Raw genomic sequence first — 25,686 nt, 5'->3', positions numbered from 1 at the left:
AGTAAATATATTTATATACTGAGAAATTGCAGCAAGCCTGGACTGTTTATATAAATTGAACATTAAACAGTTGATATGTTATAAGCTAGTTTGTTTGGTCCAAAGTGTCCATGTTTGGGTGTGGTGTGTGTCTGCGTGTTTTTCAGTAGCTGAGGTTCTATGCATATCCTGGTGTTGTAAGCTGATTAGCGGGCTGCTCCATCCCACGCTGCTCCTGAAGGGAGGAGATTTGGAGCTAAAATAACCGCTAAGTCCACTCAGCAACATGTTTACAGGTCAGGTTAGCAGACACACACACAGAGACAGACTGAGGCATCGTTGCATCTCTCAGGTAGAATCGAACTTAAATTAGCACTTTCTCTCACTATCTCTCTCTATTTCTCTCTCAGTCACAGATCACACAGGTAGAACAAGAGATGTTGGCTTAAGCTTTTATGAGACGTGACAGCCAGCTTTCCGGATGTTTCTCTCTGTCGAAGTCTGAGATCTCGGCCAGGATATTTAACCTGATTTCATGTATGCATCTGTAGGAGTGTGTGCACGAGCTTTGGAGTGGATCGTATTCTTTGTTTCCATGCCGTCCCCCAGGATAGTGTGAGTCGGTTGTCTATGGTGGACTGGAGGCGGAGAGAAAGCCAACACTTCTGAGCACTGCGAGAATGCCTGTGCATCAGATATCGGTTGTGCCTATCGCCAAGGAGACCGCCAGCAGTAATCGTAGCTCTAGCAAGACGAGAGACAAGAGTAAAAAGAATAAGGCAAGTATCTACATACGCATACTTATCAACATCTACTGTATATACATGTTACTTATGGATACACACATGTAACACTGCTTTCCATATGACCCACATTGTGTGTGACTGTGTGTATACAGTATGTGTGTGAGAGAATCATACTAATCTGTATGTGGAGTTTCAATACGTGTTTAGGCAATTTATTTCCCCATAACAAACATCATTGTTTGTTTTATAGAAAGTTTGTTACATAGTTACATTGATATAACCATGGTAAAGAGGAGCCAGCCATACATATCTCTTTGGTTACAATGGTCTTGCTCAAAGTCAAAGTTGGTTAATTGTCATTTTTAACACTGTGGGGCAGTGGAGGAAAAACAACAAAATGTGGTTCTTTCGGGAAACTTAATTGCAGACATAGAACAAATGTTCAAAAAGTACTACAGTAAATTACAGACAATACATATAAACAATAAATAAAACCGCATTAGACATGAGAAGAAATGTACACAACAGCGGAACTATTTTGGAATGAGTAATATACAGTAGGCCTATATGTATTTATTTGTACAAAATTAATTGTTGCAAAGTGAGGTGACGCACATTTTGTGTACACAGAATATATATATAAATGTGTGTGAGTGTGAGTGTGTGTGTTGCAGTATTGTATTGTAGTGCAAGTTGTATTGTGAGTGTAAACATCAAAATACACAGTTGTTATTTTGAAGGTTACTGTGCAAGAATGATGGTAAGGTTACCATTCTAAATTAAGCTCATATTGAAGCTTGGACCATATCAGAATCACAATCAGAATGAGCTTTATTGACAAGTATGCATGCACATAAAAGGAATTTGTCTTTGTGACAGAAGCTTCCAGTGCACAAACAATACAGCAACAAGACAGAGATAATAATTAAAAAAAATGATATAAATAAAAAAATGAATCGTCTTAGATTTGGCATAAATCTATTATATTATAGTGCCAAAAGAAAGCCAAACTAAGCAAATGCTTAGTTTAGGTATCCTATTGCTTTAAAGTTCAAAAGTGAAGACAAAACGAATGACTCAGTCTTATGTGAATAGAAACGTTAACTAGAGCAGAAACTTAATGGTGTTTTATTGAAAAGGAATTGTTGCTTTAAATAACTGTAAGGTATTGGATTGTTACATATATTCCAAAATCTTCAAGGTCATTAACATTTCAATCAAGTACATTTGAATGTGTAAAATCAGACATGCCTCTCCATAACTTCGTTTAGCTTTTCGTGAACATCTTTGAATTTCAGTTAAATTCAATTGTTCTGAGCACTTTAAAGGAAGATCTGGAGTTTTGAACTAGAGTTGTATTTAAAGTCAAATAGATTTCCACTTTCAGTATAGTATATTCTGTTTTGTTTTTCAGTTATGGCTGTGAAATAAGATTTATTACTTTTGGATGGACAGATATTCTGATTACAATGTTTACACACGTTTCCAATAATTGTTTCAGTGTGTTTTCTGCACAAAGTTATTATTATCCATGTGTATTATTGGGGCATTATCTAATTCATATAATTGTTGAAAAGACACAAGTTTTCGTCAAATGCTGCTTGTTGATGCTGAACAATTTACTGTTCTTCTTTCAAGCAAAGCATCTTTGTAATGCATTTTAAGAAGTTTCACTAAATCTTCTCTCTCCAAAATGAATGCTTAAGGAAAGTCACGTTCCATTGACCTGCATGTGTTTGTGTTTTTAACTACCAGACACCCCGAACCAATGACCAACACTATTTCAAGTTTTTGGCAATGTGTCACTGAAACATCTTTGACTTTGTGCTGAATAGTACTGTGAACATTTTTGTTTTATTCCAGTTAAAGAATACGGTAAGTTAAGTTTATAAAAAATACAAATAGATTTCACACCTAAGGCTGGAAATATCAACAAGTGGTTGAGTGGTTTCTGGTGTCAAAAGAGCCCACCCCCAATCTCTATGGTACAGTGGCAAGAAAAAGTATGTGAAGCCTTTGGAATCACCTGCATGTATGTATAAATTTGTCTTAAAATCTGGTTTAATTTTCATCTAAGTTACAATAATGAACAAACACAATCAGTTTTAACTTAAAACACACAAATTATTATAGTGTTCTTGTACATATTGAATACATCTTTCAAACAAGTTGATAAAAGTATGTGAACGTCTAGGCTAATGACTTCAACAAAAGCGAATTAGAGTCAGGAGTTGGCAATCCTGGCATCCAATTAATGAAACAAAATTGGAGGTGTGGGTTAGAGCTACTTTGACTTATAAAAAGCATTCAAATATTTTGAGTTCGCTATCACAAGAAGCATCTGCTCATGTAGACCATACCTTGCAAAAATAAATCTTAGAAGACCTATGATCAAGAATTGTTGCTTTGCATTAATCTGGAAATGGTTACCAAGTCACGGTATCTCGAAGAGCTTAGATATTCATATGCCACAGTGTCTATAAAGGAGAAGATTTAGTACTGTACCCAAAGGGCACACTGCAGAATGCTCAATGAAGTAAAAAAGAACCATAGAGTGACAGCTAAAGACTTGAAGGAATCATTGGAACTGGTTCATATGTCTGTTCATGAGTCTAATATATGGAAACATTAATCAGGCATAGTGTCCATGGCAGGACACCATGAAGGAAGCAGTTGCATTCCAACAAATACATTGTTGTGCACCTGAAGTTTGACAAAGACCACCTTGAAACTCCACAATGCTACCGAGAAAATGTGAACTGATGAAACTATGGTTGAATTGTTTGTGAAGAACACGCAGCACTACATATGGCATAAAAAGGTCACCACATTCCACCATGAAAACACTATCCCAACGGTGAAGTATGGTGGAGGGAGCTTCGTGATTTGGGGCTGCTTTGCTGCTTCAGGTCCTGACTGCTTGCCATCATCAAGGGAAAAATGTAATCCTAATTTGATCAAGATATCCTACAAGATAGTGTCTGGGTGGCTGTGTTCCAGCTGATGCTCAGTAGAAGCTGGGAGATGCAGCAGGATAGTGACCCTAATAAAAGGACATAAAAAGAAATCCACTACAGAATGGCTTCCAAAAAAGAAAATCCACCTTTTTGAGTGGCCCAGTCAGAGCCCAGACCTTAACACAATAGAGATGTTGTGGAATGACCTCCAGAGAAACATTCACACCAGACATAAGAGACACCTTAGAAAATGGCTGAGCTGAAGCAGTTCTGTAAGGTAGAATGGTCCAAAATTCCTTCTGAAACGCTTGGTTGAGGTTATTAAATCCAAAGGTGCTCTTACTTTTTCTAAAGTACTGTGACTGTTTAATGGGATGTGTTCAATAAAGACATGAAAGATTATAATTGTTTGTGTGTTGTTAGCTTAGGCACAATATATTTTTTCTATACTTGTGACTTTGATGAAGATGAGATCACATTTTATGGCCTGTTAATGCAGAAAACCAGCTAATTTCAAAGGGTTCACATACTTTATCTTGCCACTGTATTGTGGTCACTAAACATTTAATGATCCCTCCTTCAATGCAAGTCTATGTTTTTTTTTTTTTTTACCTATTTATCATTCACTAGTCTGATAATGAAGGTATCATTCATGTCAGTAGCATAAACATGCAAAGGTTTAATGCTTAGGTTAGGAGGTTGTGCAAATCTCAAAATCTCTATGAGCAATAGTTATAGTGAAAATAATTTAGAGCAATAATAATTCAGTGCTCACCCTTCAAGAATTGTAATAATGTTTTTAACAATTGAGGTGGTCACATCATTGCCACCTACAATGAACTCAACACTGAGCAAGCACGTAATTTACATCTAATTTAACATTATGTGCAAATGGTTGAAATAGTCTCTCAGACATCCATGTGTTGTAGGTGGGTTTGTGTGTGTGTTGTTTGGAGGTCTTAGGTCAAGAGTGTGATGTGCATTTCACGTGTAGCATTTCCATGAATTAGCAATGTCCTCTCCACCGGGAGTCTAATCCACTGTGCTCTCTGCTGGAGCTGTCATCAGCGATCACTCACTAACACACATACACACACTTTTACGATGGGTACTAACTGGGTTCCCCTGGCTGCCTGTCCTCACCTTTGCTCTTTAAAACAGGATAACACATGGTTTGAGACACAGATCTGAGTATCCATTTCATTATCAGCATCATTTTGTGCACACATTTAATGGTAATAGATGACGGAACTATAAGAAAAGTATTTCTGATCTTGAAAGAAAGGCGTAATAGTTTCAGCATAAACCGAAAAGGGTGAGACATATTTAAAGGTGAAGTGTGTTTTTGTGCCACAGGCATCACCAAATGGAACTGCAATATATTTAGCGTGTGTCAGAACCAGCTGCCTAGTTCAGTTTTCAGTGCACTGTCCAGGGAGTCTACCATTTCTAGGGTTGTCAAAATAATTATGTTTTTATGATTCCTTCTGTTTCATGTCATTTAGCATTACTCAGTCATATTACTGAAATATTTTTCTTAACGCTTAGAAAATGGCACAGTTCTCTGACTGGTAATCTGGTTCTCTGATCTTTCCTAAACAGAGGTATTTCATAAGGTTCTGGCCTAGTAACACAAATCCTGCTGGTTTAATCCCATGCTTGTGACCCATGAACTGGAAGGTACCATTATACATCCATCTATTATCGCACACTTGTGTAAAGTGTCATCTTTTTAAGTACTTTGGATAAAAAGAGTCTCCAAACTGGGAAGCAAAAATTTATTTCAACCCTATTTATTTTCTTAATGGCATGGCAACTCGCTGCTGAGTTGGACTGTATGCAATACACTTTCATAAGGTAAGTAGCCTACATTGAACATTTTAAATAAAGTCATAGCAGAAACTTAGTAACACATTTCCCTAGATTTCAAGTTTTGTTGTTCAGTAATCTCCATCATGTATCTTGTAATAATAGAATATGTACCCAGTGGTTTGAAAAAATACCTTGGCATATATATATATATATATATATATATATATATATATATATATATATATATATGTTCACTGTCCTTTTCTGCATATCGCGGCGGCGTTTTATGGTCCGTTCTGCATAATGCGGCGACATATTTTTGCTTAGTTTCGCGGCCGACCAACCTGACCACATGGTTCTCCCGATGGCCAGTATGCCCCTGATCGGCCCCAAAGTGTGTCGGCCCACTGGGAAATTGCCGGGTATGCCAGATTACCAGTCCAGCCCTGATACCACGTAATATTAGAATAGATATTATACAGTACAACAGTACCCTTATACCTACACTTAAGTCATTTTTAGGTACACTATTATTACAAAAAGTTACGCTGTAAATTCGGTGTACTTACGCTGTAAAAATCTAAAGCGTTACCAATGATTTAATATCATGGTTCCTTGTGTTCATTTAGACCGTAGGCTAGTTTTGTAACACACTTTTCATGATATTTCATTTAATTTTTTCATTTTTCTTGCTGAATAACCTGGACACACCTACCCATTCTATATTATTAATATATTTAAAATAATAATTAGAATAATAGTAAAAGCTGTCAATGAAATAACACAAATGGAATTGTGGGAATTATACAGTGGCCAAACAAATGTAAAATTATAATCTTACATTTATATTATTCAAAGTAGCCACTCTTTGCTTTGATAATAGCTTTGCAAAAGGTTTTTGAGATCATGGTGAATATAAATACACTTTCAATCAGCTGGTGTGTTCAAACTTTTGACGGGTACTGTACTTTCAGATCATTAGAAATGTCATGTAATTTTTACATATATTTTTTCATATATTATCATATTTAAATGTGCATATACTGCTCTGTGCTATTAAAGCAGTAATTGTTTATTGACTTATGTTATTCAAAAGTAATTTAGTTATTATAATGTTGTACCTGAATGAGAGTTAAAATGCACAACAAACCTGTCCTCCCCCGGAAGTAACTATGAAAAGAAAAAGGGGACCTAGAGCAGACTGGAGATTAAAAAACAATTGATAAAAGAGAGTTCAGCAGTTTTTATATACTTTTGGCATAGTGATTAGAGGGATTATTTGACTGTTATTTTCCTAAACATTAGACATAAAACATAAAAAGAGGTATTCTACAATGAATGTCTATTTTGTGCTGTGTGTGTGTGTGTGTGTGAGACTTTCAAGTGAAAAGTAATACACAAGTAATTTATCAAAATGTTCCAAAGCTATATTATAAATGTTATAAATTCGACTTTAAAGGAGACCTATTATGCCCCTTTTTACAAGATTTATAAGTCTCATGTGTCCCCAGAATGTGTCTGTGAAGTTTCAGCTCAAAATTCCCCATGGATCATTTATTATACCATGTTGCAAATGCCTCTTTTTGGGTGGAATCAAAAACACACTGTTTTCGTGTGTGTCTCTTTAAATGCAAATGAGCTGCTGCTCCACGCCCCCTTTCCGGAAGAGGGATGTGCCTTTACAGCTTATTCTTCGGACACTACAGCAACAACAAATCAGAACCAATATGACTGATAGCGTAAATACCGGAGTTCAGCCATAGATATATATATATATATATATATGTATATCTGGTCTCCGTGAATACAATCAGAGACAATGGTAACTTTAGCTGCATTAGCCATGGAATCAGCTAACAAGCACATTCGGAAAGGCGATTTGCAAACATTCACAAAATATAAAGTGCTATACTTATATTTTCAGGAGATAAAGCTGGAACACAAACAGTTGGTACTGATCCATGCTTGAGAATATTTTTTTTTGAAAATCCTGCTTATATTGACGCTCATTCACAAAGCAGCCCGGTGTAAAATTATTTGCACAAACATACACATATTTTTGTGTGTTTTGAGGCACATTTCCTTCAAAAACAAAACTTGTTCACTGCATCTTCAGTGGCTCTGATGCCGAGAGTACATCACTTTTACAGCCAACAACAGAACACTTATGACGCTTATGACATGAGCTGAGACATTATTCTTCTCACTGTATCTGCTCCAGCATGGAAAAAATGGTGGACTGTGTGTAGTTCACTCAGGCGAGGATCTATGATAATAGGGTGGAGTCTGTCACCAGTCGTGGGTGAGGCCACATTAGAGCGGAAAGGAAAACCATTCATTTTGACACACTGTTTTTGATTAATAGAAATATAATAAAGAGGAGTGGGTGGACTTAACATTGTTAAGGTGGTTGTGTACACAAAAATCCAACTCACATTTACTGTTTGTACAAACACCATGTAAAAGTGAATTTTGCATAATAAGTCCCCTTTAAAGTTAATTATTTTTCTGTTGCCATTTAATATCAAGTTTGCATCCCTAAAACTTTAAGTATTTATTTAGCTTTATACTGTATATAGCCTAGACAATGTGTGAGTCAGTGTGAATATAGTTATTTTGGCTGGTGTTCTGACACTTCTTTTTAGAGCTGATGAAAATGCCACAGGGAATCACTCAGTAGTTGCTATGGCAAAATTGTTGTATGAAAATACCAACAGTATTCTTGTAAGCGTAACCATTCTAGTGAATTTCAAATATCAGTCAAAGGACTTAGAATGGATTCAATGTTCTGGCTTAGTTTAAATTGTGTCTGCATTTCTCTTGACATTCTTATTGTATACTGTGATCGGTAGGTGTGTGCTATTGTGTGTTTGAGCAGTAGTTTGAGTTTGTGATCAGGTGTATCCCATCAGCACATTATCCCATAATGCACTTGTGTCTATTGTTAGCTTTTGAATGCCAGCCAGAGCTTTAATATTGGTCTGTGATTGGCTGCAGGCTCGTTGTCCCTTAAACAAACTCAAATCACAAGGACTGGTGACCATTGTAAGTGCATCTGCATACAAAAGTGTGCATGAATCTACTACTGACAGATTTATCTATAAAATAACAGCTGTTCAGAGGCAGAATAATGAGTGCACACTCTTGTAATTGTGCTTGGATAGGCAAAGCTCCAGATGGCTGATCCAGAGAACACTATTTCAGACACTAGAGAAATAAATGAGTGTAGGATCTAACACAGAACCTGTATTAGTCAATCCTTGAGAATCTAAATGAGTGCAGGGACAGAGATAGACTAACAACTCACAGATTATACCTCATACAAGCAGCTAGAGCTAATCCAGCCCTACCTAGCTCACAAACATGCATGCATGGTTTAAGTGCAAGCTGAGGAGCTCGGCAAGAACGTTCAGTGGTAAATTTATGGGTAAGTGAATGTCAGTTTGGATGTGTGCTACGATTATTGATTGATTGTAAGTGTAGGGCAGATTTGAGAAATCTGAGAAATGACGAGCCTTATAATGATTCCTTATTTTGAGCACTGTATGTCTGTAAGCGTGATATCACGGCTCTGTGTTGTCGTGTCCGCCACTGACAAATAAGAGGAAACAGATTGCCATAGAATAAAGGGAATGGTCAAGATTAGTTTTTCTGTGTGTGTTTCTTTGTGAGTCTTTCTTAAGGTTTTTTTCAGTAGGGAAATAGTATTTGCTATGAAATCATTATGTTTTCATTGGGCCTTATTCATAAAAACACATGAATCCATTCTTACATTGATTTCAATGGGACAATTTACATAAGAATCATTTTTACTAATATTCTGCTTTTGCTTCATAAATAAGTTGCATAATCAAAATGACCTTCTACTATCATTTGGACACTTTTGATTTCAAACTGAATGAATCACAGCTGACTGCAAATAGGGTATTTCTGCAATGGCATCAGTAATTTGAAACTTTTGCTTTTGTGTGATGCTGCTACCATTCCAATAAGTGTAACTATAAAGTTCAAGGTCGCTGTCATACATAATCAAATAAATTACTGGTGCAAGAAATATGTGTTTTACAATTGTGCCAAAGTATCATTTTGAGCATGTTGTTCTTGTGTTAATTGTACAAAGAGACAGGGAATGTGTATATGCCTGTGCTTGGCAGGGAAGCAGAAATAAATAGTAGCAAAGGCCTATGAACCTTGATCTTAGGTCATCGACTTGATTTTTGACCCTAGTTAGGGTCAAAGCTAAAAATATCAAGTGCCGCTATGGGGGCTTATTATGTGTATGTGTATTATATTACTATGACTGTATGTATCAAATACATTATCAGAGGCAAGTTACTCAGAGGGCAGATATAGTTAGATTTAATTATAAGAACGAATTAAACACTTAAACACTTAACAGGAATATTCCAGGTTCAATAAAATTTCAATCGAGGTTACAGTGAAGGATTTACAATGGAAGTAAACGGGGCCTATTTTTGGAGAGTTTAAACGCAGAAATGTGAAGCTTATTAGTTTATAAAGCATGTACATTAATTCTTGTATATTATTTAAGCTTTAGGATTTTAGTGTTTACATTTACATTTGTTTGGCAACAAAGTTATAAGATTGTATATAACTTTACACAGAAATGGTTATGTTGCAATTATTTCATCATGTTAATACACACATACATTTTGTGGCTATATTTTTGAAAAAGTGAGTATTTTAACGTTTATGGATTGTCCCATTCACTTCCATTGTAAGTGCTTCACTGAAACCCAGATTTATGCTTTTTTCTTTTTTTAAGAAAAGGAAGGACGAGTCAAAATAAATTTTTGTGGTAATCAGCATTATTGCACAAATGCTGTCCACTGAGCTTAACTTGTATTGAACCTGAAGAATGGATTATTGTAACACTTTATTTTATAATTATTTTTAAACGGGTCCTTTAACGATGTAGATTTCAGATCAAATTTGAAGCTATATTTGTGTTCTTGTGTGTAGTTGTGAGATGTGCTGGCTGAACATAATGAGTGATAAGATCAATTTCCCCTTGTGATTTTTATTCAATAGTGTTTGAAGAAAGAGGGAGAAAGAGAGAGAGAGAGAGAGACAGTGAGGAGATTCTGGATGTGTTTTGTGCTATATGATTCAACGCTATAGGGTATATAATTTTAGATACTCTAGTTAAATCTCTACTAATGGTAGAAACCTGGCATGACCTTAGTTAATATCTCCTTAATCAAAGCCTACTTTGAAAGGTAAATTTGTTTTAAAAGTGCACTGTAATAAGGCTATATGAAGTTGTAGGCCTAACATCACAACACAAATTAGAAAAAGAAGTGTGATTCTATCTGAACCAAGTAGAATCCATAGATAGAGAAAACATCAATAAGAAGGTAATTTTACATGTGTTGCCAGAGCATTGAAATTCTAGATATAGATAAACCCATTTTTTTTTTACAGAGCGAAAGCAGTGCCGTTATTCAAAGCAGGAGCTTTGAAGAATGAAATGCTTTTAGAGAGTGGATCCATTAGCAGCATTACACGCCACAGCAAGTGTCTTGAATCTATTTCTAGAGACAGTGGAGAAAACATTTATTATACAAAGGTTGCTCTCTCTAGCTTAGGAGACTCAATTGACTTTTCAGTTACGTCTATTTCATCTTAAGTATCAACTTTATTGCAGATGTTTCTACTAAAATTCTGCAAGACTACTTAAAAATAGGTACAAATGAGACAATTGGTGTCATACAGTTAGAGTATAGAGCTATATAATTAATGTTGATGGCATAGCTCAGATAATTTGGTCTTGTCAGACTTTCCATAAACAATCCTTGTAACAAAGACTCTGTTTTGGGGAAATCAGAGGTGACTTAAATGGATAGTTCACCCAAAAATGAAAAATCATTTACACATTTTCATGCCATTCAAGAGATAGACTTTCTTTCTTCTGCTGAACACAAACAAAGATTTTTAGTAGAATATTTCAGCTCTGTAGGTCTGTACAATGCAACTGAATGGTGGCCAGAACTTTCTAGCTTCAAACTTTCTGAAAGTGAAAGTAAAAGTGAAGATTGATAGTAAAAAAGAACTTAAATATTGATCTGTTTCTCACCCACACTTATCACATTGCTTCTGGAGATATGGATTAAACCACTGGAGTTATATGTTTTACTTTTATGCTGCCTTTATGTGATTTTTGAAGCTTCAAAGGTCTGGTCACCATTCACTTGTATTGAAAGGAACTACAGAGCTGAGATAGTCTTCTAAAAATCTTCGTTTGTGTTCTGCAGAAGAAAGAAAGTCATACACATCTGGCATGGCATGAGGGTGAGTAAATTATTAATTTAAAATGTCTTTAAAACAGTACAACCTATAGAATAGACTGTATATTTATCCTTCACAGCCTTGTTTTCAGTCACGAAATGTAATATAGCATATACCCTGACAAAGGTCTATTCCTCTCCATTTAATTGCATTGCTGTCTTGAAGAAGCAATCAAGATGTTAAGTAAGAGAAGGAGTGAGATGAAACTCATGTGGAGCATTCTGGGTAAACTCCAGGGATTCTCTGAGGAGGCTGTGGCTGTATTTCAGAAGTAAACACAGCATGACCATAATCATTTGCTGGATGAATGAGTCTGTCTGTGTGTTCACATAAGCAGAACTAATTGTCAAAATAAAATACAAATTAAAAATACTCTATAGATTTATATAACAAGTTTATTATATATTTTTTCACTCATAGGATGCACTATATGCACCTGCACACTCACTTATAGATACAATGTGAGTGCATATAAAATATGGATGAGCTGATCAGATGTTGGTGCCTGTCGGCTTTCACATCAATAATTCAGAGCGATACACAGTCGCTCCAGAAGAGAGAGGAAATAGAGCTCATTACTTTACTGAGAGCAGCTAACCAACATAGTCACAAGAGAGCAGCATTTTTGGCAGTTTAGCTTAATAACAAATTTAGGGAGTTAATATGTACTGTATACACACACACAACAAAAGTCATAACCTGCCATTCTTACCTTAAGGAGCTATTTCTATGATCTAACAATTCAAATTAGTTTTGTTGGTGTGTTGGTTATGCAGTCAGGTTGATTCAGACATGTTAAAAATAGTTTAGAAATAAGCCTTGTGTAAATTGTCATGTGAACAATTTGTTTTATGCTAAGCTAAAATGCTATTTCTAGCCATTTTATATGCACTTGTTACCAGGCATGATCATCTAGAAAATCTACGAAAGATCATATTATTTTCTCTAGTAAGAACTTTGATATTGGGGCAGAAATCTTATTATTTATGAGAATTTTAGATTGTTTTTCTGTAAAAATATCTAAAAACCCTTGAAATAAAATACATTTGTTTTAGAAGCAACACTGCATTAAATATTTCATTTTTTTCAGAGAATGTATTTTTAACATGTGTATTTTGTCTTATTGTACTGGCAGAGTTTTTCAAAACAAGTGAAAAAATCTACCAGTGCTGAAGAAGCAATCCAAAGTATTTAGAATATGTTACTGGCCTTGAGTAATCTAGCGGAATACATTTTACAGCATGTATTCTGTAATCTGTAGTGGAATACATTTCAAAAGTAACCCAACCAACCCTGTATGTGTGTGTGCTCTTGAATGTTAACTATAAGGAAACATATTGTAAGTTAATAATGGGCCAGGTGTGGACCAGTGGGAAAGGTGGACCCACCAAAAGCCCAGTAGGAATGACCTCTGCCTGGGGCACAAGGAGGCAATAAATGCTAATACAGCTCAGTTTTCACAAACGCATCAGTTACCATCTCTGGCTAAACAAAACATTCAGCATTTTTAAAAATAGAAATCAGGTCAGCAATCTCCTTTGTGCCACTTGTGTTTTTATATTGATTTTGAACTCTTGTTGTCATCCTAGCAAAGAATTCTTTCTTTACCTTAAAAAGATGATTGTGTATATATTAGTGCAATCAGATGTTTTAAATATTTAATCGCAATTAATCGCATGATTTTTCATAGGTAATCGATTAATTGGTGATTTTGAAAGTTATGAATTTATATTTATTTACTTCTTTTCCTGTCAAAATGCATGTAGTATGGTAGTATGCCAGTTTAATTAGTTTTAATGACTTTTTAATGACATGCATCATATTTAAAATATTGTGTAATCAAAAAGACAGTAACTAAGGAGGCCGGGGCTAATTGTAACAAGGGCTGTATCTTAGTAACTGTAAGATTTGAGTCCAATCTAAAGTATAAATATGTATTTTTCTAAGTGGTTTTGTATATTGGTTTTAAACACCTTGTTTACACTCTTAAATTAGAATAACCTTTTGGGATTTTATCCTCCAAACTACATTTTTAAAATAGGGTTAGTTTTTGGGATTGCTAAGCTGTTGGGTGAACAAGTGAAAACTATAAAACCACAGTAATATAAATTCATGCAAGGGTCAAGTACATAATGAGGGTAAGACAAGAGTCATTTTCATAAATGTCAGGTCAGTGCACATTGTACTGTATGTATTTGATAGATTTTACTGTTCTACTTGTTATAAAGGTCAACGTGTGTTAAATTAGCATTATCTAATTGTAGTTATTCAAACAGTTTTAAATAGAGCTCTATACATTAAATGAATGAAGAGCTGAATCTTTCTCTTTTTTTTTTTACAATCACCTAACCTGATTTTGTTCAGCCTGAAAATAAATGTTAGTCATCACGAACACCCAGACATGGATACATGCACACACAAACAGGCCTTAGGATGCTGTTATTTTTAGTAATAGGATTGGTTTGTCTTAAAGCTGCAGTCACATTCAAGATCTGTACAAACATGTGACAGAAATCACACTTTACTGTAAATAAATAAGAAAGTAGTAGTAATGAAGTAATGCTATGTGTCATATTATGTTTATTGATAGAAATGTTATATAAAGATCCTATGTGTATGTGTGTGTACACACACTATATATCTATGAACTTGTTCAAATGTGTTATTTGGCCAGTGAAAGAATGTGTGTGTGCTTCTTTGAGAAAGATGTTGGAATTACACACAGTTTTTGGTATAATCTTAAAGCATGACTAGTTATATTAACATTTAGTAATTTAGCAGATGTTTTTATCAAAAGTGACTTACAAATGAGTACTGTCAAGTTCTCAAAGTGCCTGGAGTAGTATAGAATCTAGCATAGAAGAATAAAGATTGTGGGGCAGAGAGAGAGAGAGAACGAGAGAGAGAGAGAGAGAGAATGAATATAATTAATCCTCTTTGTTTCTTTCAGGGTGAGAAGACACTTGGGCAGTCAGGAAGTAGATCCAGCAATATATCTAAGGTACACACACACACACACACATGCGTTGATGTGGCAATCCTAATGTGGACTCTACATAGATGTGATGATTTTTATATTGTACAAACTATAGATTCTAACCCTAAACCTAACCCTCACACTGGATTTTTATATAACATAAAAAACACTGTTTAGTATGGTTTTTAAGCATTTAAAATTTTTAAATTCCTCGTAAACCACCCAAACCCACCTACACACACACACACATGTTGGTCTACCTATCATTATGAGGACTTTCCATAGACATAATGATTTTTATACTGTACAAACTATAGATTATATCCCCTAACCCTAACCCTCACAAAAAACTAAGAATACAATAAAGTAAATGCTTTGCAATAAAATGGCACTCCATGGAAGATTCTTTTGCACTTCTTGTTGATATCTAGCTTTATGATTGGCTGTTTTCAGGCGAGTAGTTCCACCCAAGGTGCCGTGCTGAACAGTGTCTCTCAAACGTCAGTTACACCCTCCTCTCAGGAAATATGCAGGTCAGTGTGGCCTAAGATTGTTGCCCTTGCTTACAAGGTGATGATATTTGTAATGGTGCTTTGCTCATCTACATGTATGCATAACATGTGGTTTTATGGAACGTGTTATGTGTTTTAAAAAGAAGGTTTGTTTGGATGTATAAATGTTGAGGTCCAGAAGTCTGAGACCACTTTGAAATGTGATAATTTTTTCCCCTTTATACTTGAAAATAAACAAACTTTTGAGATTTAAAAAAATGTAGAACAATGAAGCAGATGCAACATGAAGAATAAATATTGCATTCTGTACTATTTCTAGATCACTAATCAAATTGTAAGCAAATTTTTACAAAAGGTCCATTGAAGCACACAAGATGTTCTTGGAACATTTTGAAGTACACTCACTGACCACTTTATTAGGTACGCCTGTACACCTATTTACTCTTGCGATTATCTAATAAGCCAATTTTGTGGCAGCAATGCAATGTATAAAATCATGCATATACAGGAGCTTTAGTTAATGTTCACATCAACCATCAGAATGGGGAAAAATATGATCTCAGTGATTTCGAACAAGGCATGATTTTTGGTGCCAGACGGGCTGATCTCCTGGGATTTTCACACACAAGAGTCTCTAGAGTTTACTCAGAATGGTGCCAAAAATAAAAAACATTCAGTGAGCTGCAGTTCTGTGGACAGAAAAGCCTTGTTGATGAGAAAGTTTAATAAAGAATGGGTACACTGATTCGAAAGAATATGTTAACTCAGATAACCCCTCTGTACAATTGTAGTGAGCAGAATAGCATCTCAGAAGGCACAACATGTCAAACCTTAGGTGAATGGGCTACAACAGCAGAAGACCACATGTGGTTCCACTTCTGTCAGCCAAGAACAGAAAGCTGAGGCTGCAGTGGGCACAGGCTCACCAAAACTGGACAGTTTTAGACTGGAAAAACATAGCCTGGTCTGATGAATCTCGATTTCTGCTGAGGTACAAAGATGGTAGGCCCACTGCAGCCTCAGCTTTCTGTTCTTGGCTGACAGATGTAAAACCCGACATGGTCTTCTGCTGTTGTTTGTTTTTGGCACCATTCTGAGTAAACTCTAGAGACAGTTGTGCATGAAAATAACAGGAGATCAGCAGTTACAGAAATACTCAAACCAGCCCGTCTGGCACCAACAATCATACCACGATTGAAATCACGAAGATACATTTTTTTCCTCATTCTGATGGTTGATGTGAACATTAAATGAAGCTACTGACTCGTATCTGTATGATTTTATGCATATCACTGCTGCCACACAATTGTCTAATTAGATAATTGCATGATTAAGTAGGTGTACAGGTGTTCCTAATAAAGTGGTCGGTGAGTGTATAATGTTGGGATAATATGGATCATCAGGTTTTGTGCAAACTTTGAGTCATTGAAGCAAAATGGAGACAATAAATATGCAGTATATATATATATTTTATTTTTCACAAAAATTGTTATGCTGTTAACATAAATTGTTAATAGTAAAGAATACAACATAGAAGCGTTTTCACTTGAGGTCTTAGACTTTTGGACCCTATTGAATGTATAAAACGTGTACAATAATAACTATGAAAGTATGTTGAAGCATATACAACCAAGCTACATTATGTGTTTTGAATACCACATTTCTTTACAACTGGGGCTCTGTCTCAAAAATTATTAGTAAACAGTGAATTGCAAGGACAAATGAGGCTAATGAGAGAGATTTTTTTTAAATGTAGTACAAACCCCAGTTGAAAAGAGATTCACATTTTTTTTTCAGCATGTTTGAATCATTTCATGCTTTGTTGTGTCTTCATTCCTTTTGCTTTTGTCTGTATGTATGTGTGTGTGTGTTTGTTGTGCAGCTCTAGTGGTCACACTAAACTTGACATAGATGGCTCAGATCAGACTACACTCGTCATGCCCATAAACACCACCTCCGACTCCGCCCCCAATGCAAAGCGGCAAGTGAAACGTCGCATCCGACGACGACGGGAGAGCAGTGGGACCGTGGCAGTTAGGTGTGTCACAGAGTGTGTGGACCAACCGAGAAATTCACGGTCTCATAAACAGGTGCACAAACACTTAGACTCATCCTCAGAAGATGAGGAGCGCTGGAGAGAAACTCGCTCCTGGAGCCGTGAAAAAGCAAGACGGAGACGCAGCAGCAGTCGACACATGCAAGCGCATGCCTCTGAGACACGAGACGGCATTGAGCTAATGTCTGTCAACTCAGACGAGGGACAGAAAGAGAACCAGCCACCAAACTGCAAGGAACCCAATGGCAAGGCCCACAAAAAGTTGTCGCCAAAACGAGAGGAGCATGGGAGCCAAAGCCAGGCAGCCAATCACAGGAAAGGGAGTGAGCACGGAAATAGTAGGTGTGGAAGTGAGGAGGAGGAGCCTTTTACGAAGACGTATGAGGAACGAAGCTCAGCAGACCCAGATATGGCCATCCCATCTCCTTATAAATCCACAATAGCCACCAATCAGAATGGCGCCACTCCACAAGAATGCACTGATGATGAACTAGAGGTGTGCAGGTGAGAGATATGGATGGATGGACGACAGTTCTCTGCTGAATAAACGCATAATCGTTGGTCTTTTTGACTTCAAGGCCCCCAATTGACCAAAACAATATTTGCAGGCACACTCCCATCCTCTCAAAGTTTAAACCTATAAAGCCTAACATATCATATTTGATACGTGATTTTCTAAAACTACATTATCAAGATGATCAATATTTTGCTGAAAAACCTGTTGTTTACATGTAACCGATATATTCTACATGTCTACTGCCACCCGGTGAAGTTTCCATGCCCTTCAGGAAGTAGAAGGCCCTGTAAAATCAATTCCAAAATGGCAGCCTCAATGTGGAAATGCAAATCTTTTTGCTTTGAAATCTTTGAAATGATTTTGATAAAGTAACAGTAATGTTTGTATTGTTACCAATATGTCAAAATGATTATTTAATGAACTGAATCAAATTGTTCTTACTTGTTACACTGTGATACAACTGGCCTTGCTTGACCAGCATTTGTTTTTTTAGCTGGTAAACAGCATGGCTATACTGTTCCAACAGCACTAACCAGAATAAACTAGCCTGAACTAGCATGGAAATTCTTAGCTGGTCTTTTCAGTAGAGTTACAATGAGTGAGGGTTTGATGTAGTGATTCTGATGAGCTTGGTTATATGTGTTTATGTAGGATCTGTCACTGTGAAGGTGACGAGGAATGCCCCCTCATCACTCCATGTCACTGTACAGGGAGTTTGCGTTTTGTGCACCAGTCATGTTTGCATCAGTGGATCAAGAGCTCGGATACACGCTGCTGTGAGCTGTGCAAATATGACTTCATCATGGAAACACATCTCAAACCTCTGCGCAAGGTAACACAGATGTGTTTACGGAGTTATTTAAATAAGTCTACATACCATAGTTCTAGTTTTACTGAACACTAATAAGTGCCTTCAGTTCTGGACAATCTTTACCAACACAATTCAATATCTTTAATATACTTTTCTGGCTATCTTATGTGAGTTGAAGAGAAATGGCTATAGTGTGTGGATCAACATTGCTAAAAAAAAGAAGGAAATTATACATAGTCCAATGTTGTCTTTCAAAATATTGCCTCTAAAATGGGACAGACAGCATTTTATACTGGAGACATATTTAGCTGTACTTAAAGGTTTAGTTCACCCAAAAATGAAAATGATCCCATAATTTATTCACCCTCAAGCCATCCTAGGTGTATATGACTTTCTTTCAGCCAAACACAGTCAGAGTTACATTTAAAATATATACTGGCTTTTCCAAGCTTTATAATGGGAGTGAATGGTACCTTAGATTTTGAAGCCCAAAAAAGCACATCCATGCATCAAAAAAGCAATCCATACGGCTCCAGGGAGTTAATAAAGGCCTTCTGAAGAGAAGCGATGCATTTTTGTAAGAAATATATCCATATTTATAACTTCATAAACTATAATCACAGGCTTCCGGTAATGGTCGTCCGCGCATTCACAAGAGAGTCGAGTTTGGGTGAAAGAAGAAAGTCATATACAGCTAGGATGGCTTTAGAGTAAATTATGGGATAATTTTATTTTTGGGTGAATTAACCCTTTAAGTGCTTCTCTGCATGTTTGTTTCCACACAAAAAAACAGTGTATCTTAACCTCTTAAAATCACATATAATTTAAAAAATGTTTACCCCCTTCCCCAAGTTTGATCATAACACCCTACTATGGGATCGTAAAGTGTCCAGTCGATCCGCACTTCAGAATTTCGCTGGGAAAAGTAGGTCATCCGGGTGTTTCTCGCTTACTGTTTTATGAATACTGAGGATTTGGACATACTACTCCATTGGCATACTGTTTTTGGCATACTATATACAGCAGTAGGGAAGTATGGATATATGGAAGCAGCATGTGTGTATGGCAGTGCAACCACTTTCAGTGACTTTCATCTCTTATTTAGAAAAAACTTTTAGAAAAGTTATGCAGTGCAAACTTGTTCAGAAAGAGTTTGCACTGAAGAAACTGTGGAGAAACTAAGTGGTGTATGCTTGTGCAAAATCACTATAATGATGCTAGGGTGATTTCCATGGTTGCCAGGGTACTGTATTATTAAAGCTGAACTTTTTCTATGTTAAAACACTTTCTCCTATCCCAACTTATTATGCAGAGACAACTTTAAGTAAGCCAAGTCTTTTTTTTTTTTTTTGAGCGGTCCATCCAGTCCGACACAGCATCATTGACTTAACCAATGGCGGGAGTTTGGGGCGGGACTATGGAGCTGTTCAGTGTGAAGTCCAAAAACCCGGAAGAGAATTCATTATGGGTTCCCTCTGGATTTTCATTTGGGTTTTTATAATGGGGTTTTTGAACTTATGAGTAATATAAGATCTTTGGTAAACATAACTTGAAAATGTTCTACAACATAAATTAAACACTTTCATACCTCAAACGTGAATGTTGAAGCTGTATTGAATTACATACTTTTTAAAAAAGCCTAAAAATGAACGTATGAGGAACGAAAGTGTGTCATTTATGTTGTAGAGCACGTATCGTTTCCAACAGACTTTATTTAACTCATAAATTCAAAAACCCCATTATAAAAACCCCATAGGAAAATCCTGAGGGAACCAATGGCGAATTAGACTTCCAGGTTCGCCTACAAATTGGCATCATGGCTGAGCAGCTCTATTTGTTTGTTTGATCAACTGCAGGTGAGGTGAGTGTAATAAAAAAACTGTTTAAAAATCTATGTTTATTTTTGCAGTTCTGTTTGGTGACGCCGATGGCACAGAAATTGCTCACTTCAGCTTTAAGAATAACATTCTTCCTAAGTACTATTCTAAGTACTATGTACTAAAAAGTTATGAACATTTTGTATTCCCAAAAAACTTAATAAGAATGTTCTTATGAATATTCTTCATTAATTACAGTTAGGCCTTATAATAATAATATATATATATACTTATAATTTCTTAATAGTTTTCTTAGAATCGTGAATCCAGCCCTTGGCCTCAAGATATGGTTCAGGCCCCACCTGTTATCTATGGGGGCCTATGAGATTTTTTCACAGATTTTATCACCTGCAAGTTAAAAATCACATGTCTAATAGCTCTGAAAAATTACAACATACATTTCCTCAAGTAGTAACATGCTTTGAGGTATCATTCATGTCCATAATACAAGAAGTGCAGGAAGAGTTACACTCAAGTTCATAGTTAAGGTTAAGGTTTTGTTCAAATACCTTAGCAATGCATAAGCAAACACCACTAATAATATATGTTCAACTGTTATATCGCAGATTCTTTTAAATGTGGAACTATTAGGTAAATCAATATGCATTTATAGCACAGTGCTGCCACACTGTGGTTAAAGAAATATTTACAAGAAGGGAGTGGATTCCTAGAAGTGAATTGTCCACTCCTCTCACGGCACCCTTCTTCTCTCTCTTTTCTTTAGTGGGAGAAGCTACAGATGACTAAAAGTGAGCGGCGGAAGATCTTCTGCTCTGTGTCCTTTCACCTGGCGGCTGTAGTGTGTGCCATCTGGTCTCTCTATGTTCTGATTGACCGCACAGCTGAAGAGATCCGCCACAGCAAGAACAATGGTAAACATACAATCACAAATATAAAACTTAAACAATACTTATATATTCATGCAATGCAGTGTTTTACAAGTTCCAATGAGAGATTAATCTGTCAAATACAAAATAAAATCTTTGCTAAGAATTTACATTGATAAAATGAATGTATGTAATGCATTATTTAGAATAACATTGCACTCAAGATTTAGTAGTAGAGATGTACAAAGTATAGCCAGGATATTACTGATGAAAAACACAGCGCCATCACTATTTGATAAAAAGTCATTTTTTAATCAAATCTAGACAGGCCCCATTTCCAGGAGCCATCACTCCAACACCTTATCCTTGAATAATCATGCTATATTGCTAATTTGGTTCTAGAAAATCACTTGCCATTATATCAAACACAGTTGAAAACAATTTGGTTAATTAAATTAAGCTTAACTTTGTCTTTGTGTTTGTTTTTGAGTTGCCACAGTACGCAATAGACTGGCATGTCTTAAGGTCAATATTAGGTCAAAAAAAAAAAAAGCTTTCTCTAGAAACTCATCAGTCAATCATTGTTTTGAGGAATGAAGCCTATACAATGCTTGAAATTGAAAAAAAAGGTGTACACTACAGTCTTTGAAGACAAAGGACATCTGGCTCGAACAAGGACAGAAAGAGATGTGGAAGGCCAGATGTACAACTAAACAAGAGGATAAGGACATCAGAGTCTCCAGTTTGAGAAATAGATGCCTCACATGTCCTCAGCTGACAGCTTCATTGAATTCTACCCGCTCAACACCGGTTTCATGTACAACAGTTAAGAGAAGTCTCAGGGGAGAAGCCTTATGGGAAGAATTGTGAAGAAAAAGCCACTTTTGAAACAGAAAAACAAAATGAAAAGGTTAGGGTGGTCAAAGAAACACAGACATGGGACAACAGATCATTGGAAAAGAGTATTGCGGATCTTAACCCCATTGAGCTTTTGTGGGATCAGCTAGATTGTAAGGTGCGTGAGAAGTGCCCGAAAAGACTACAGGAAGTGCAATTAAATGACACCTGAGTATCTGGACAAACTGACAGCTAGAATACCAAGTATCTACTCGTTGCTGCATGTGGAGGCATTTTTTCAAATTGTAATTGTAATTTTTCACGTTATTAATGTCCTGACTATACACTCACCTAAAGGATTATTAGGAACACCTGTTCAGTTTCTCATTAATGCAATTATCTAATCAACCAATCACATGGCAGTTGCTTCAATGCATTTAGGGGTGTGGTCCTGGTCAAGACAATCTCCTGAACTCCAAACTGAATGTCAGAATGGGAAAGAAAGGTGATTTAAGCAATTTTGAGCGTGGCATGGTTGTTGGTGCCAGACGGGCCGGTCTGAGTATTTCACAATCTGCTCAGTTACTGGGATTTTCACGCACAACCATTTCTAGGGTTTACAAAGAATGGTGTGAAAAGGGAAAAACATCCAGTATGTGGCAGTCCTGTGGGTGAAAATGCCTTGTTGATGCTAGAGGTCAGAGGAGAATGGGCCGACTGATTCAAGCTGATAGAAGAGCAACTTTGCCTGAAATAACCACTCATTACAACCGAGGTATGCAGCAAAGCATTTGTGAAGCCACAACACGCACAACCTTGAGGCGGATGGGCTACAACAGCAGAAGACCCCACCGGGTACCACTCATCTCCACTACAAATAGGAAAAAGAGGCTACAATTTGCAAGAGCTCACCAAAAGTGAAGAGTTGAAGACTGGAAAAATGTTGCCTGGTCTGATGAGTCTTGATTTCTGTTTAGACATTCAGATGGTAGAGTCAGAATTTGGCGTAAACAGAATGAGAACATGGATCCATCATGCCTTGTTACCACTGTGCAGGCTGGTGGTGGTGGTGTAATGGTGTGGGGGATGTTTTCTTGGCACACTTTAGGCCCCTTAGTGCCAATTGGGCATCGTTTAAATGCCACGACCTACCTGAGCATTGTTTCTGACCATGTCCATCCCTTTATGGCCACCATGTACCCATCCTCTGATGGCTACTTCCAGCAGGATAATGCACCATGTCACAAAACTCGAATAATTTCAAATTGGTTTCTTGAACATGACAATGAGTTCACTGTACTAAAATGGCCCCCACAGTCACCAGATCTCAACCCAATAAGAGCATCTTTGGGATGTGGTGGAACGGGAGCTTCGTGCCCTGGATGTGCATCCCACAAATCTCCATCAACTGCAAGATGCTATCCTATAAATATGGGCCAACATTTCTAAAGAATGCTTTCAGCACCTTGTTGAATCAATGCCACGTAGAATTAAGGCAGTTCTGAAGGCGAAAGGGGGTCAAACACAGTATTAGTATGGTGTTCCTAATAATCCTTTAGGTGAGTGTATATTGTGATCAGTTGAATGCCACTTTGGGAAATAAATTAAAAGTACTAATTTATTTCCATAAGAGCAAAATCTGTACATTATTCCAAATATACATATACATTCCTTCCTACCACACTATATAATTATTAATACATACATATATTTTAAAATGAGTAATCACATAATTTTTCATAGTTAATTGCAATTAATTGCAGATTTTGAAAGTGCATATTTAAAAATAATGCATTTTCCAAACAAAGCCTATAAAGATAGAAATGCACTAAAATAGTAACAATTCAAGTGACATTACAAGTTTCTAAGTGGGAGGTTAACGAATTGAAAGAACTATGCAACCATAGTTTGCATATTCATTACAATGCAGATTAAATCTCTTATCCTCCACTGACTTTGGCTATCGTGTCAGGGTGTCAACGTCAGCATCAAGTGCCGCTTTAAACTCCACATGAAAAGCGCTTGTAAAAAACATCTCCTGTATTTTCATAATAGTTAAGACTTGACGTGCTTCTGGTGTAATTAAATTGTGCCTACAGAGGCAGCAATGTACTTCGCTACTGATTTGTGCAACAAATAGCATTAAGAGGTCCTTTCCCAATCATTTGATCACTGACATGGCTGTTGAGAGGGTTTGTAGTGTGTGCATCAGTGAAATGACTCCGGGCGGATACACTGCAAAGGTTCCGCATTTTTCCGGCCAGTTTTTTTGCTGGTTTATGCTTTATTAACGGTAAATGTGTTAATCGCAGTTAAGAAAACATAATATGTTACACTTTTTATTTATAAATTGTATGCGCTAATGCTTTAACACCTCTAATATGTATTATATATTATATATTATATATATATATATATATATATATATATATATATATATACACACACATATACACTGTATATACTGAGCCCTTTATTAATCCACGAATGTCCGTTTTATTGATGAGTCTGAAGAGGCAGTGGTTTATAAACAAAAACTTCATGCATCTATGCCAGCAGGTGGCACTATAAAGTCCAAGACCACTGGGGAAAAAAATGCCAGGGAAACGAAACAAAAAATACTTTTTTATACTGCACTTTTCAATGAAAGCTAGACTGTAGCTTAATGGTATCTAATGGTACACTGACGTGGTAACACATAAGTTTGTGTTTGTTAGCGTAAGTTAGTGCAATAGTTAAAGTGAACTAACAATGTTCAATACTTCAACATTTATTAATTTTAGTTCATGTTAATTTCACTGTACAAATACATTGTTTTATACACCGAGTTGTATAAGTTAACATTAGATAGCACATTAACTAACAAACAATACTTTATGAATTAACCAATATTAATAAAAGCTGTAAAAAACAAAATTGTTAATTGTTCATGATACCTAATGTATTAACTAATGTTAACAATTCAACCTTATTGCAAAGTGTTACCACAGATGTCATACTGTAGTATTTCAGAGTAGCTATGTGGTACGTATTGATATAGTGCTGTAATGCCATGCTCTCATTGCACACACAGCGTTGCAGCGTTTGTCCCCTCTCAATGCCGTAGGGGTGCTGGAGTGGTCGTTCTGGACCAAGCTCATTGTGGTGGCTGCTGGCTTTGTTGGAGGACTCATCTTCATGTTCATTCAGTGCAAAGTCTACCTGCAGCTCTGGAGGAGGCTAAAGGCTTTCAACAGGATCATCTTTGTACAGAACTGCCCTGACACCGCCCGCAACGGAGATGGCAGGCCACCCCTCGTCTCCCAGAGTAACGGCAATCATGAGGCAGTGGAGGTTCCTGCACCTCAGACGCAAACAAACACTTTCTGTCCTATGCCCACAGGAAGTGTGGAAGTGGCCCCTGTTTGACAATGGGCAGGAAAGGCATGGCTACATCCTGTCTTTGCTCAAAACTGGGCATGATGAATGG

The 25,686-nt window shown here is 36.6% G+C and overlaps 1 protein-coding gene across 1 annotated transcript; it reads left to right on the top strand.

Annotated features, from left to right (window-relative positions):
• The first annotated feature begins 226 nt into the window (after positions 1 to 226).
• On the top strand, positions 227 to 25,686 carry LOC127644443 (E3 ubiquitin-protein ligase MARCHF8-like). The gene is made up of 8 exons (XM_052127628.1): positions 227 to 331; positions 531 to 758; positions 14,754 to 14,804; positions 15,234 to 15,313; positions 17,175 to 17,852; positions 18,517 to 18,697; positions 21,278 to 21,425; positions 25,291 to 25,686. The coding sequence occupies exons 2-8, from the start codon at positions 660 to 662 to the stop codon at positions 25,623 to 25,625; spliced, it is 1,572 nt and encodes a 523-aa protein (XP_051983588.1). The 5' UTR covers positions 227 to 331; positions 531 to 659; the 3' UTR covers positions 25,626 to 25,686.

This window comes from Xyrauchen texanus, chromosome 5 (assembly GCF_025860055.1).
Source record: "Xyrauchen texanus isolate HMW12.3.18 chromosome 5, RBS_HiC_50CHRs, whole genome shotgun sequence".
NCBI lineage: Eukaryota > Metazoa > Chordata > Actinopteri > Cypriniformes > Catostomidae > Xyrauchen > Xyrauchen texanus.
Note: the sequence above shows the minus strand (reverse complement) of the source record. Positions and strands in the feature narration are given on the sequence as shown.